General features: G+C 31.9%; 1 protein-coding gene across 2 annotated transcripts; it reads left to right on the top strand.

Annotated features, from left to right (window-relative positions):
* Positions 1-573: 573 nt before the first annotated feature.
* LOC149144475 (uncharacterized) lies at positions 574-4,438 on the top strand. Of its 2 annotated transcripts, none has more exons than XM_089447946.1 (3): positions 574-815; positions 3,631-3,683; positions 3,855-4,438. In XM_089447946.1, exons 1-3 carry the CDS (start codon positions 594-596, stop codon positions 4,039-4,041), a joined length of 462 nt encoding a protein of 153 aa, XP_089304072.1. In that variant the 5' UTR covers positions 574-593; the 3' UTR covers positions 4,042-4,438. The 2 variants fall into 2 exon arrangements, with proteins under 2 accessions (XP_089304072.1, XP_089304071.1); XM_089447945.1 differs by having other exon boundaries at positions 3,562-3,683; positions 3,855-4,408.
* Positions 4,439-16,008: the final 11,570 nt, after the last annotated feature.

Genomic DNA, 16,008 nt, shown 5'->3' with positions numbered 1-16,008 from the left:
ACCACATGCCTAAAAAAGCATAACTCATTTCATATGGCACGTGTTTATTCAACATTTTTTTAATAATCAATCATATTACTTGGGAAACTAGATGTGGAAAATAACTAAAAAAAACTTGGGAATAACGAGTGTGTACATTTTCATTTGACACTGAGAAACATTTCATTTTCTAATGTGATGCTTTCGGAGACATTAGGGATAGTTATGAGAATATGTTAGAATGGATTACTTGGCATTGTCTTTTCAACCATAGAATTGTTAGAAGCTTGGACCAGCTCATTATCAATTTGAATAAGAAAATGATTGAATTGCAAAAGGTGAAAAACAGAGACACTAATGATCCCATAGACTATTTTTAGTTGAGTGGAGATTAAAATATCATTTCACTTTTCTGTTAAAAAAATAAATTAAAAATAACTACTTTTTATTGAAAATAAATCTAATTTTTTATTGCTAAATTTAAATCCCTATCCACTAAATAATTATAAATAATTAAATTAAAATTCTAAAAATCTTATTCCAAATATACTTATTTTTAAAAACATTATAAAAACAAATCAAAACCAGCGACATGATATATATGGTAGGAAGGCATGGGATTGATACAGTCTCGACATTCCGACAACATTACTTCGGGTGAATTTTCAGTTGTTTTGGTTGAAATTCCAGTAGCTGGAATGCTGCCAGCAGTGCACGCTCGTCGACGGTCTTATCTCGGAGCTGTCTCTTCAAATCATAGCCAGAATTCTTGGGCCGCTGGAAAGACAAGGCGTGCCGTGCCCTTTGCTGATCGCGGAGCTGCAAGCAATGCAATGGTAATGTGTCAATTCTTTGATCTGTGGTTTTGCTGAATTGCTTTGTAATGCCGGATTAGTTGGTTGGTAGATACCTCTGTAACAGATTTGATTTTGACAACTGAAACTCAGAGCTCAAACTAACTTCAGAGCTCATACTTATCTGACATCCACATAAGTATAGACCACAGTGACTGAAAATACTGGGTTTTTTTGTTAAAATAAACGAGCCGGCCTTTTTATGAAGATAAATGAGCAAAACCCTGATGATTGTCTTTGTTCCTAAGACTTTTGTGGTTCAACTTTCTTTGGGGACATGATTACCCTTTCATTAAAAATGGCTTCTACCATTGTCTAGGGTGGGAATGGTGGTGATGAGGTTTGGAACCTATATTGTCTGTATACATAAAATTAGTCCAAGGTATGTGTTTGTATGGTTAGCTCCATTTAGGAAAATTATAATTGGTTTGGTGATGCGTTGATAAAGATTCCTCAACCATTATTTGAACTTTCCAAATAACATTGATGACTCTTTTTTGACATCTTGGTTTACAGGTGGTGAAGCTCACTGCTTACTGGTAACATCATGGTTATTGGGTATCAATGGTCGCATAGTGGTTTGAGAGTTTCACACTCTCTTGTGAAATTTCAGTCACCACAATATATATTGTAGTGTTGGTGAACAGAGACAGTTTCTGAATCTTCATTTCCAAAAAATCATCAAAGCCACCAGTTAAGAGATGAATTTTAAAGTTCCATTAGTCTACCTTTACTGCTCTTGAAGAGGTAGCAAGGCCTATCCATATGGGCCTCAACTTATTATTCATCTTATATCTATTTTTTTTAGGTTTTGAAAGTTTTTTTAAATATATATTTCGACAAAATTGGGTGGAATCACACGTTTGATTTGTAAACTTTATACCATTAAAATGGATTGAATTTTTTTGGAATATTAAATCTATTTTTACATTAAAAATAAATCTCAAATAACAAAATAACATAACATGATTGGACTGAAAATTATTTTCTCAAATTCCAACCAAAAGTTCTGACATATATAATAATTAGACATCTCACTTTTTAGTTATCCAAATATTCCTTGATACGCCAGTTGGCCTGTTGCCCTCTTATAAACATGTTACTTCCCAAATATATGTTGTCATTCGATAAATGAGTGGAAATCTACTCTTTTCTTTTCAGTGTCTATGTATAAAAAAGGACTAGAAATTTCAGTCTTGATTCTTGATCCTATAGTGTTTTTAAAGCTTGAAAAATTAGAAATATCTCTGGCTCTTAATCGTGATGAAAAACAATGGAACATTTTTAATTAGGTAAGTGTGCAAAGAGTATTGGTGTTCATAAAGACTTCTCATTCTTTATTTGTGAGCAATGGAAACTAATGATCCAACCTCTTGGCACTTGTTCTGGGATTTTAAGATGTATTTTATGCAGTATATTTTGGTTGTATACACGGTTTCTTCTGTAGCACTGGGTTGAAGTGTAAGTGTTAGTTGAAATTGTAAGTGTAGTAATTTAGTTTTTGAAGCGATTGGAGTGGGTTGAAGATATTTTCACAGAAAGAGTGCAAGACTTATACTTACCGTTTTGAGTGAATTGGGGCTTGCCCCATCACTGAGATTGATATGAGATAAATTGTAAATGGATAAACCATGATAATCAAATTGCCTATGGTGAAAACACTTGTACCTAATAAGAATGGAATTACGCCTAAATCCCAAACTTGGCCAAATCCACATATCCATGCAGCCAGTTCCACTGGGTTATTGGAGTTATGGCCTCAGAATTGGTAGATGAACCTTGCTATGTTTCCTTCATGATCGCTGAATACTCCTCCATGCCCTAGCTAAGCCCAGGTTTCCTTTAGAGGCTCTATTGGAATTGTTTTTCTTCATAGCCATGTCTGATGGTCTGTCAATTGATTGATTGTCTGGGACACTAATTAAGTTACCCTCTTATTAGTTTGTTGTTAATGCAATTTGTTGAGATTCCTTTTATATATTTCTTGCATCTATTTTTCCTGTTTTTCTCGACCTTTGAGATTGGATGTCTCTTTCAAACTTTGATACAAGTTACAATTCTGCTAGCTTACATAGTTTTACAAAACTGCTTTTCTATTTTCTGCATACAGGCCATAAACTCAGGCAGAGTTGTGAGATCTTCATGAAGAACTTAGGAAAATAGTCAGTAGTTTTAGGGGTCACCTTTATCTTATATTACAGTAACTAGGAGTTTGGTCTAAAGGTTAATGGGCGGCTGTTCACCTCTGATCACAAATTTCTGAGTCACCTTTATCTTATATTACAATCGCTAGGAGTTTGGTCTAAAGGTTAATGGGTAGCTGTTCACCTCTGATCACAAATTTCTGAAAGCATGGGTATCATTTGTAGATACGTCTGTTGGTATTCTTTGAAATTAGGAACCAAAGGCTTTGAGCTCATAATTCCTGTGGCTCCCTCTGATATCATGTAGACTAGAAATTTTCTTTGTATGTCATATGCATTTGGTGTATTTGTCAGCATATAATATCATGCTATTGGGATTAAAACCTAGGGTTGGATTATATATTTTAAATTTAAAGTTTTTAAGTAAAAGAGGCTATCGGAATTGAATTATCTTTCCATTTCCACTGTTAAGAAACTTGCAATGTTGAGTGAACGTCAAGGCAGAGAGATCATGCCATATCGATCCTTTTCTCAAGTATATATCCACATATAGCAAGACGAGTAACATTTTATTCTTATGGCAGACAAGACCTATAACCCTGTACCAGACAGACCAGAATGATAATGATAACCTCAATGAAGTTATACCGGAGGCACGGGAACGATTGGAGGAGAGACTGAGGGCATCATCAACATCGAATAGGAGGTTTGCATAATTATTCTCAACTCCAAGAACTGTGTATATGAAGCTGTTTTATATTGAAAAAGCCTTTAAGACTGTAGATTGGTGAGAATTTGTTTGGGTATGATGTTTAATTTGTCCTTATAACCTAACAGATGGATATTGATCTTGGTAAAATCTTTTATTTACATGCAGGGATAATCATGTTAGGCGGGTTAATAATAGAGAACAGGTTTATGTTGGTGGTTTGATTGCTGAAGCAAGGGAACCATCGGAGCTTGTTAGAGATATCCAGCCAACTTCTGTGGCAACAAGTAAAACATGTATTGATCTTCTAAGAAAAGAGATATATGTACCAGAAACAAAAGGAGGAAATTCTTAGTTGAAGTTAAAATCAAGTGCTTCGGAAACAGAGGATTGTGCTGTTTGCTTAGAATGTTTCAAACTGAATCAGGTGCTTATCCATCTTCCATGTCGCCATAAGTCACTCATCTTGCTTAATTCCGTGGTTGGATACTAATCAGCATTGCCCATGTTGTAGGGGCAAAGTTTTACCTTAGTCAATTTTCATCTTAAACTTTTAAATTATGAAATGTTTCTGTAATCCATATCAGAAACACAGCTTTGACATGGGTTCAGCCGTTGTTGAAGTAGCTAGGAGTCCTTCAGCTGCATGTATATATATAATATGAGTCGAGAATTTGTTTATTTTGAGATAGTTTATGATGGATGGATCCCTTTGCTATGTGTACATGCAGCAACGAATATAATGTTTGTAAATATAACAATAAAATCTTGTGCATTAATTTATATAAGCTAAAAATTGCCCTTTTCTCTTTTAATTTTCTTGTGATTATTTAATGATTGATTAAACCCAAGGTCCATCCTGGATGGTAGCTGAAAACAGGAATGCTGTCGCTTGGGAAAAATTATGAAATCTTAACTGAAGAGGGAAACATTTCAGCAAGATATTATTTAGCAAGATATCTTCAATACAAATTTAAGATTCAGATAAAAATAAGAAAAATGTAAATATTTTATAAGTGTGTTAATTATTGAACAATATGGGTGGGACTACGGCAAATTGATTCTAAACACCAAAATTTCAGAAGCCGCCAAAATTCCAGAGGCTGGAGTTGAACTAAATAGTATAACTTAAAAATTGCATAAATTTAGCACAAATAAATAATAATATATATAAAAAATAATATATATATATAGAGAAAAAGAAATAATACAAATCATCAGCTAAAAGTTTTAATAATGAGCCATTTTATTTAATTATTGATTAATCTTCAAAAAAATTAATAAATAAATATAAGATGTCAATGATTCTATTTATTTATTGTTTATATATAAAAGTGTTAATGGGCATGGCTTTTGGTATGATAGTTTTGTATTACTTAATAACAATGATATGTTTATAATTATTTTCACTTAACACATTATAATAATAGGCATTCATATATATTATTGAATAACTATGATGTAAACTAGTATGTGTTATGCATCTTTATAAATATCAATGTTGAGGGGTAATTAATGCACTTTAACAATTTATCACTGGGCAATAACCCCTACCAAGCTTTTACACCCACTTTGTCATTCCATCAAACAAATTTCATTCCATCCAAAGCCTTAATCAAAACATCAATTGCATTGTCGTCTTTTACTATACTTACTTTCATATTCTTTGTTCTTGAATGCAATTTGTTATTTTTTTGTCAAATAAATAGTGTTTTCATGGTCTCACATAAGATCATGGGTTTATCTTGAAACAAATATCTCTACAAAAACATTGCAACCAAGCACTTCCTTAAAAGTTTCTATAGTGATGATGTATGTTGCCTTTACACTAGATTGGAAAACCACTTGTTTCCTTTTGTTGTAGCTCACAACAATTCCCAACAAGCTAAAAATATAGACACTTTTGGTATCTACATTATCACCAAAGTTAAGCGTCAACAAAGTTGTGCACTTGAAGTTTGTTGTTTCCCTCCCCATGACAGCAAATAGTATTATCCTTGGTGTTTTGTAGATATCTCAATATTGTCTTGACAATTGTCCAATGTTGTTTCCTTAGATCGGTCATAACCCTAGACACAACTCCCATTGCATGAGATAACTTTGGTCTTTTGTAGTGCATGAGCTTTCCAAGCACATTGAAATATGTCATTGTTACCACATTTTTTCTTCTCCCTGCATAATCTTAGGACTCATGTCATATACAACAATACCCCACTTGAGATGGAGTATTAACTAGGATACACCAATCCATCCTAAAGAGTTCAAGAATGTCTTAAACATACTTCCATCAAGTAATTTATAACTTTCTATTCTTGTGGTATCTTATCACCTCCATACCCAAACAATAATGCAATGGAACTAGATCCTTCATGACCATGCTTTCTTGACTAATACCCGCCCAATACCTTAGAATCAAAAGGTAAGATCAATGTATACGACCAAAATTATGAAGTGAATATCTTCCTATTCCTGGTAGACACAATGATCAACTTGACTTCTTACAAAGTCTTGTCCAATCACATACCTATCAAACATGTGGTACCACTTACCTTGCGCACTACAATAGACCATACGATGATTTATCCAACTTGCACACCAAGCCTTCTCTCCCACTTAGTTCAATTTGTTTGGGTGTCACATTAAGATTTACTCCATGAGTTGTCCATGAAAATATATTGATTTCAAGTCCATTTGCTCAATTTCCAAATCATATTAGTGATTATTGCCAACAACTACGTAATACAATCTTATTTGGCCACTGGGGAGGGGTTCATCATTATCTATAGTCTCAACTTGAGAGTAACCACATCTATTAATTAAACATTTTATCTCTCCACAAAACCATCAACTCTATACTTCTTCTTAAAACACCCAGCTACAACCAACGACTTTCCTGTCTTTGAGGAATTCTTGCGAATGTCACACTTGGTTTGGGGCAATAGCCATTATTTCCCCTGTGTCTTTCTTCCAATGAATTGCCTCATCATGGCTAATATCCTCTTTCACATTTATAGGTTCATCAAACATGAAATATAAGGCAAAATAGCTAAATCAGAAAGCTCAAAACTATACCTGACAAGCACTTTTCTTTGCCAAAGACTTCTTAGGCCTTGATTTCTTTGATAATTTTCAGAATACTCACCATCATCTTGAAATTGTTCAACATCATTATGAGTTCACTAATTTCTTGTTGTTCTTCTATAGCAATGTCATTTTCTTGACTTATACATGATTAGAACTCAATTTTGTGGCTTTGACGCGTTGTAACCTACATCAACATTTCCATTCGCCTAACTACCTAATGTTCAATTCCATATTGTTGTGGTTTAACCTCTACAATTATCTCACGTTGTACCAAATTTGTGTAAACAAAATATATATCATGATATTCTTCAAGAGGCTTTTCTTTGAAGACCATATATCAATTATGTGTATGACACTATTCTGATGTAATCCACAACTAGTATTCCTTGATCCCTTCACTATGGCCAATATGAGTGTTGAACGCACCAAAAAAAGTTGTTGAGTTTCTACATGTTTTTCATAGGCACATGCATGTAAGTGTCACATCTAAAACTCTAATATTGATAGAAAAGTATTTTTTCCACTTCAATCAAAATTCCTTTGGTGTCTTATCACTCAATATGGATCTAGATGATAAATTGTTGACATAATTTATTGTATGCACAACTTCAGCCCAAAAATGCTTTGCTTAATCCAGTGTCCACCTTCATGTTTCTAGGATTTTCCAACAAGGTCTTGTTCAAACTTTTAACAAATCAATTTTATTGAGTTGAATGTAGTTGCATCTTCATTATAATATCATGTGACTTACTAAATGCATCAAATTCTTTGGAAAATACTCACCATATTTATTACTCCTCAAGGCCTTCACTTGCTTGTTAGTTTTCCTTTCACTTTGACCACAATAATTTTGAAGACCTCAATAGAATTGATCTTCAACTTTATAAAGTACACCCCTGAATTTCTAAAGGAGTGACTGAATATTTAGACCGCCCAATGGAAACCACATCCATTGGCTTACAAATGTCTGAATGTACAAACTCAAGAATGTTCATTTCTCTAATCACTTGAAGAAAGAGGAACTATTTTATGTTTCCCATGGACACGTGCTTCAAAAGCTAAAAAGAATCAAGGTTTATAGTTTTTAATCCATAGGAAATATTCTTGTTGCATATCTGTTGTAGGGTCTTTTCTCCAAGATTCCTCATCCTTCATTGTCACAACATCAATCTTGACATTTGTATAGAGTTGAGCAGGTTAAGGTTAATCTAGACAATGGAATTCTCATTCATCTTGTCTTAATCCTCTTACTTCATAATATCCAGGTTTTTATCCTTAACACTAACATCCTTCAACACTCTCTCAATAAGGAAATATGTCATTTTCAATTTCCAAATATTGAAGTTGCCATTGGTAAACTTTTCACTCCTTGTTAGAGCCCATTTTCTACTACGTAAGTCCTTAAATCCTCCAACTGAAGTTGAGTTGAATGAAACACACCAAACTAAATCGCTTGAATCTTAGAGAAATAAACTATGCCTAGATTTGAAACACAAAAACATTCAAACATAAGCTCTCCTCTAACACAATGATTCAGAACATAATTACCAACTTAACAAGAATTGTGACTATTTGAAAACACTTTCGGAAGAAATCACATTGGTGGATTTAGGCCAACACGTTTCAAACCAACCTATGTGGTTCATCATCAGGACAAAGATGAAAAATCAGATCATAGCGGCAAGTTAAATAGGGAGATAAAACTTTCTAACGGCTATAGGGAAAATGGCTATAAAAACGGCTATATTTAACTAGATAGGAAAAAGAGGCAATTATTTTTATTTATTATTGAATAATTATAAATTAATTAAATCAAATTAAATATTAACTCCAACATATAATTATATAAAACTAACATGACCCAAAATATATAAATAAAAATAATTAAACAAATGATTATAATCAACTCTAAAACAATAGTCTAAGAAAAATCACTATTTTAGTCAAAGGGGAAAAAATATTAAAGGGTAATAGAAATGATATTAAATATATAAATATTATTAATTAATTATAAACTAAAAAATGTTATCTTTGATTATAAAATAAGTTTATAAGTAATATGTTTAATTTTTTTATTTATTTTATATATAGTTATTTGAAGGCTTGGTCACCAATGGAAAAATATATATATATATATATATATATATATATATATATATATATATATATATTCGCCCCAGAAAACCCATATTTTTGGGTAAAAAACACAAACATCAACCCCCAAATAAAAGATTTGTATCTTCAAATGTGGATTTCTTGACTCATTTTACTTATAAAATTTGATGATGCTTTTATATTTCCAATATTGATTCACCAATGCCTCATGACTTACATAGAGTTTGAGAGTACAAATGAATTGGAATTTCCTTTGTTGTTTCGAGTGTATTATGTTTGTACTCTTTGCATTAAATTGTCATGACTTGCTTGGTGTTGGCTATGAATTGGTTTCATATTTTGCATTTCTTCCATCAGATGTCATGTGAAAATCCATTGCTTTCACTCATTATTAATCATATGAATGATGGTTTCACGTGTTTTCGTGACCTAACACATAAGATATATAAACAACAAAGCCTCGTGATAATTTCATAAAGGAGCAACTATTTCCCCAACAATTGATGAGTATTTAACATTATTTAAATGCAACAAGATGCTAGAGACAAATATATTAAAAGATTGCACCTCAAGATTGATTGACTTAAATTCGAAGACATGTTGAACATGGAGTGATGTGGAGGGAGAATTTATGGCTAAGGACACCATAAGGTCATATTGTGGCTCATCCAAGACTATCCAATGATTCTTTACATTTCTTGTGATTAACCCATTTAATTCTTTCGTACTGAAAAAAAACCATTTAATTCTTTGGTGTTCACAATTAGGTTAAGTATTTTGGATACTTTGTGAGTCAAGTAAATGTTTGAATGAGGATGTTAATCATTCTACTCAACACCCATGCTCTTGAATGAAATAATAATGACTTTGTGGATATACAATGTTACTTAATTCTTCATGAAAATCTATGCATGAATTGTTTGAATATGAATTTTGATTGTATAAAATGATAACTAGTAGTTTTGTGCTTTTATTTACTACAATGATTATTTTTTGTGGCTTATGTAATTGAATTATTTAAAATCCTTACAAATTGATGCATATGTGTGGGTTAAGTAAGTCTTACTCATGGGATTGGAAATGTAGAGACAAATGATGACAATTCAATAACATCAAGTCGCTGGATGTTGGATTAGTAAGAACATTAAGTGAATAAAGTGGAACATATATGATTATCATGGATGTACTTTTCCTTTAGGCTCTTGAAAGACATATTTTGATAGTTTGCATCAAGACTCTCATTAATTGCTTGGATTCATTGGATGACATATTTCATTATTTCTGATGATTCCAGTCTAATTCAATTTATCATGTTTAATTTTTAATCTCATTTTCTTGCATGTTCTTGATCATGCATAAGATTATCCTTTCCTCATCAATACATTTGATTTATTACTGGCTTATGTAATCTCATGGTTTAACATATTTACCCCTCTTTTTTTTTGTAGGTTATCACACACATATCCATGGGATTAAAGATAATATAACATGGATGGAATACATACATATAGAATTTGATTATAATGAGGAAACACTATGAATGGAATTGGTACTTTAGCCTATAAGAACCTTTTGTGCACATTTTAGGTTGTTCATCAATAGACCACTTGAGCATATCTAGGGAATCAAAACTCAAAGAAATTGATAGAGTTCAATTTAGATGCCTATAAATATGAAAATGCAAATTTCTTTGGTTGATGAGTAATTTTGGCTTCCCAAATTATGAAATCTATACAAATGAAGTGACAGTAGGGATCCAATTACTTGTTGGAAATATTACCACACACTCTATACTCAACAATAAATAGTTTTTCAATTTGAGGTCCAATGAAGAACTCATGGCATTATTAAGTAGAGAAATCAAGGGATTCTACCAATGCTCATTTTAGTTGATTTTTAAATTATCCAATTGGAATCATCACATTTTTTTTAAATATCTTGAGCATGATTTTGATGATGCTTGATGAGTCTAAGGATTCAACAACTAAGTTTCATCTCTCATTTTGAAGTGTTTATAATAACCATGAAGGCGTTGGAGCCCCAATGACCTCATGTGATTGTTGATGAGCCAAAGAAGATTTGAAATCACCAAATAACTATGTAAACTCAAATATTCAGATAATAAGAGCTACAATTCAGTGTGGGGAATGAATAAATAACATTGCAAGTTATTCTTGAAGCTTTCATTTTCTTTGGGATGAGTTGAATCAAATAAAGGGTGAAATTGCTTACCTAGGGAGCTTATTGGATGCCTTAGTGATTTGCCTCATGAAGTACAAATTCATGGGTTTGTAGGATGGAAATCCTCTAAAGTTATTGATTGAGCCTTGATGGTGGAGGTCAAGGGAGTTTTGTTTTCCATGACAAAGAGAGGTTTTAAAACTTACCTTTTCTAAGTATTTTTCCCAAGAAATGGAAATTTGTTCTTGTAAAATCATTCATTTAATATTATTTTCCTTGTGGTTGCATAACCAAGGAAAATAGTCATTGTGATGTAAGAAACCATTAAAAACCTTTCTTTGAATGATAGCCTATTTCATATCTAAAACAATAATGCATATTTTTTTAGTGAAGCTAGTGGAGTTAATCTCCCATGCATGGAACACTTTCAAGTTAAATCAAAAGGCAAAAGATGGATCAAAGAGTATTTCAATGAAATGGATCACATTTAGTATACCATCAATTCCCTAGTGAATTCAAAATGTTTTATTGCAAATGGTATGGGTGGAGGAAATACTTTTGAAGTGGAGATTTGGAGCCACTTTGATGCACTTTTCTAAAAAGGGTTGTAAATTTCTTGCTAAAATTTAATGGTGGGGATACCACATTTAGAGAATATTTAGATTTGTGAAGTTAGATTTCTCTTACTAAAAGCACTGAAGAAGTTGTTTGTTGTAGGTTATTTTTCCTCACCTTTTAAGAACAACTTCAATATTGTTATAATTCATTACCAACCAAATCAATTCATGGTTGGATGGAACTCAAACAAGTTTTCAAAGTCTCTAATTTTAATGATCAACTAGAGGCACTAAGTCATAAATTGTATGAGATTCACAAAGAGAAACATGAAGCTGTTATATATTTTATTATGAGGTTTCTATAGATTATTATTGATCTCACAAAAATCATAAGCCTTTTGAGCAAGATATATGTGAGTGATATTTGCTTGTTCTCTACATTGACAAAGAGAAAGGCCTATTGTTGGCATGTGAGAAGAATTTGCAAAGTAAAAATTGTTCACAATTTGGATCTCTCATCTTCACATTCATGCAAACTAAACCCAAAAATCCTAACATTAAATGAGGTGAAATATTTAGAGAAGGGAAATTTGTTATCAGAAGATGGAATCAAGAATATAGAAGGCACTAGTATGCAAAATAGTCCTACACAAAGCTTTGACCATAATGATAATGCCACACCAATTGAATGTGTTTTAGAAGAAGTACCTATCATTAAATTGGGAGACAAAGACTATTATATAAAATCCCATGAAATTTCTTGTATAGGGCATAAGGAATGAATGATGAATTCATTGTACTTGTCTATCACAAACATTAACATGTTCCAAGATCCTAAAGTTTGTTATCACTATGTTGCATGACTCTTGTGAGGATATTAAGCCATATGTATGACAAAGTCGTGGGATACAACACCCACATACAATCTAGAGTTTGATTTCCAAAAAAAGAGAGAAAAAAATATAAATTATATTGTATTTATTATTTATAATGCCTCTTCCCAACAAAATTCCATGAATGAAGTTATTGAATCTCCAATCATTGCTATGATTTTAAAAGGCAGTGAGTCCTTGATCCTTAATGAGGATTGTAGTACAATACAATAACAATAAAATCTTATGGAAGGTGTGATCCTTTATCTAGAAAAATTAACCACAAACAACAAAGGTAAGGATAACTGAGACAAAGAGGTAACCATAGTAATCATCAATGCAAAACAACCAAGCAAAGAAGACGATAGGGTAATTAAATTGTCTTCCAACTCTCTTTCTTTTCAATGATTATGTTAGCATATTTGATAACATCATTCAATATTGGATGGAATTATTATTCTCTTTAATTCCTTTATGTAATATTAAGCATCTCATACTTCCCAACTTGAAGGAAGTATAGAATACTCACATCTTTTAAATTATACATTTCCTAATATAACAAAACACACACAACTATACAAATATTTGAAAATCTTGGATGTAGGATTATCCTTTCATGATTCAATTAGCACTATGTCTTTACATGGTTTTTTTATGTGCTAGTGTGGTTAGGGTAGGAGAAAATTACTATGATTTTATTTAATTTGTCTTTCACACTTTAGTAATTCACTTCATAGTTAATTTTGTAAGGTAATTATCTTTCTTTAATTATAGATTTTGTTTTACGGTATTTTATGAAGTTGTTGTATTCTAATTAGATTATCTTGCTTCAATTTTTTCTTTATTGCTTTGGTTTGATTATAAATGCTTTTAATTTCTACTTTGTTTCTTTTCACAAATTTGTTTATAATTGCTTTCATAGAGTAGTTTTCATTCTTTAATTTCAAAGCTGCATTTTACTTTATGTTTTATAGTTTATTCACACAAAGAATAATTTGATAGGCCTTTAACATGACTTTATGTTTGTTCCACCAATGAGGGACTTATATCCCATTTTCTTCACCAACACAAATAGTATGTGGACGTTTATTTTTGAACTTTGTCTCAATCATTTACAAACATCTTTGTCTTGTGAATGCCTCCCTCTTAGGTGTAACTTGCAAACATCAAATATTGTCTACATAATAAAAATCAAGCCACTAAAAATCAAGGCTCTGAAATACTCTATTTAATTTTGATTTCAAGGCTCCATCTTTGGTGCAACTCCATTGCAATATATAGCAACCCAATTGAACTAGATATCTCAACATTGTAAAGGTTGAGACACTAACATGATTTGATGTGTAGGTTCAATTTTGACTATAGTGCTTTGCTTATGCATGGAGTTACCTTGTTGGTTGCTTGTAGTAGTTGACAAGTAAACTCTATCTTTACATTTAGTTTCAATGTTCTTTTGGTTTGAGTACTATGGAAATCGATGATCCCGCTAGCCCACTATCATTTCAAAGAGATAACGAAAAATAAGCTAGATGAAACTCGTATTGGAATAGGAGAGTGTTGGCTTATTTATATGCTAAACCCTGTTACATTAAATTATCAATATGGGATTCATAAACTTTGAAATGTTGACACCGTATATGTAGGATTAGTGGATGGGATTAGATTAATTATAAGTTCTATTACATTGAAGGAAACAAAATATGAAATGAAACTACTAAAATCATTAATTGAAAGTTCTATGAAACCATTTCGTTCACTAGATTGATATTTCAGAGATGCTTTAATAAACCTAGATTACAATATTTCATTTGTACGAGGGTTCAAAAGTTCTTGCAATTAAGATTAAAAATTATGTCATCCTTTCAATCTTAAATGAAAGTGGGTCATTAAGGGAAATAACAAAATCATGACCCTACAAAGATATTTCAACGACTTGGTGGAGGTCTCAGGAATGCCTTACTAGGATTAGATTACAATATTTCATTTGAGCGTTCAAATGTCCTTGTATTCTAAAAAAAAGCCTGTCTTTCTCTCAACCTTCAATGTAAATGGATCCCTACAAGAAAACACGAATCACAACAATTTGCATAAGAAAGAAGAAAAAAATAAAGGTTATATTAAATAGATGACATTGGCTAGTGAGGCTTCAATGGTTCAAATTAACCACAAAATGTAGCAAATAAGGGGAAGGAATGACATTGGTTGGGAATCCTTCAATTGTCATATAAAAAGAAAACACACTATGGAAGCAATGGCGTTGGTTGGTTAGGATTTAGTTGTCACATTATCCAAGAAAATCAAACACAATGTGGAAGCAATGGCATTGGTTGGTTAGGCTTTAGTTGTCACGTTATCCATGAAAAACAAACTGTGTGTGAATAGAGCGCATAATCAAATGAAAATAGGGTATTTAAAACCGCAAATTCGAAGTGTAAAAGCCAACTAATATAATGTATATAAAGCCATGAATCTCAAAATGCAAAAGTTAATCAATACAACATATGTAAAGATACAAATATGAAATGCAAAACCACAAGTAAAGAAAGTATAAAAACCATAGATATAAAGTGTAAAAGCTAATGAAGCATTGAGTATATACTTCAGTCAATATAAAGTATCTAAAGTTACATACTCATAACATAATAATTAACTAATGCATTATCGATTACAAAATGTAAAAACTTACTGATACATAGTATATAAATCAAAATATGGAATATGAAAAAGAAAAGCACACAAATCTAATGAATAGAATTTTACTTATGTATGCTAAACCTACGGAATTAACGATATCTCTAGCCAGGTTTGAGGGGCCATCCTAATTGACTCAAGCTATGAAAGACTACCAAAACTAATAACGCACTATACACAAGATCATTTCTTAGAACATTAGCGCCACAACTTTTCCATTGATGAAATAAATATTTCAACATTACTATCATATGATTTCTTAATATAAATACCATTACTTCCTATTTCATGATAATTGTCTATCATATTATTTTTTATTATGGTTTACTTCATAGAGTCCATTTTTATACAAATAAGAATGCAGGTTGATTCTTAATGAATCCCTTCCTCGCGAATCATGAATGAGATAAATGGGGTTACATTGCTTCCTGTCTAGTTAATATTGGTAATTTTTGATATTATCATGACATGGAATACATGATAATATCACTTCATTGTTGACCAAGATCGCATCTACGGCTACTACATGCCTTGTTTGGAAGAGGTTTGGCCATCAATTTGATTGCGAGATAGCACAATCCTCATTCATCCTAGGGATGGTCCAACTAACACTAGACGATATTGAGGTCCTTGGGAATAAAACCGCGGAGGGGTATTTTCCTTTGCAAGCTAGATGATATGCTAAATGATGAGGGAAATTATTGGAATTACATAGGAGTTACAAGATTTGAACTTTCATTAGTAAGAATTCAACCCAAAAATATTTTTAACTTATCAAAAGTGATATAAAATATTGAAATTGGCAACTTGTTACCCTGAGAT

The sequence above is a fragment of the Pinus tabuliformis genome, chromosome X (assembly GCF_031772625.1).
Source record: "Pinus tabuliformis cultivar Carrire ecotype Pingquan chromosome X, CPIR1, whole genome shotgun sequence".
NCBI lineage: Eukaryota > Viridiplantae > Streptophyta > Pinopsida > Pinales > Pinaceae > Pinus > Pinus tabuliformis.
The sequence above is the reverse complement of the archived record's forward strand: the minus strand, read 5'-3'. Positions and strand labels throughout refer to the sequence as shown.

Excerpts from the sequence above, each read along its gene's own strand:
- LOC149144475 (XM_089447945.1), top strand. The coding sequence starts at position 594 with ATGGGATTGATACAGTCTCGACATTCCGACAACATTACTTCGGGTGAA. Across the intron at positions 816-3,561 it reads GAGCTGCAAGCAATGCAATG|ACAAGACCTATAACCCTGTA; the intron begins GTAATGTGTCAA and ends TTCTTATGGCAG. Across the intron at positions 3,684-3,854 it reads TCATCAACATCGAATAGGAG|GGATAATCATGTTAGGCGGG; the intron begins GTTTGCATAATT and ends ATTTACATGCAG.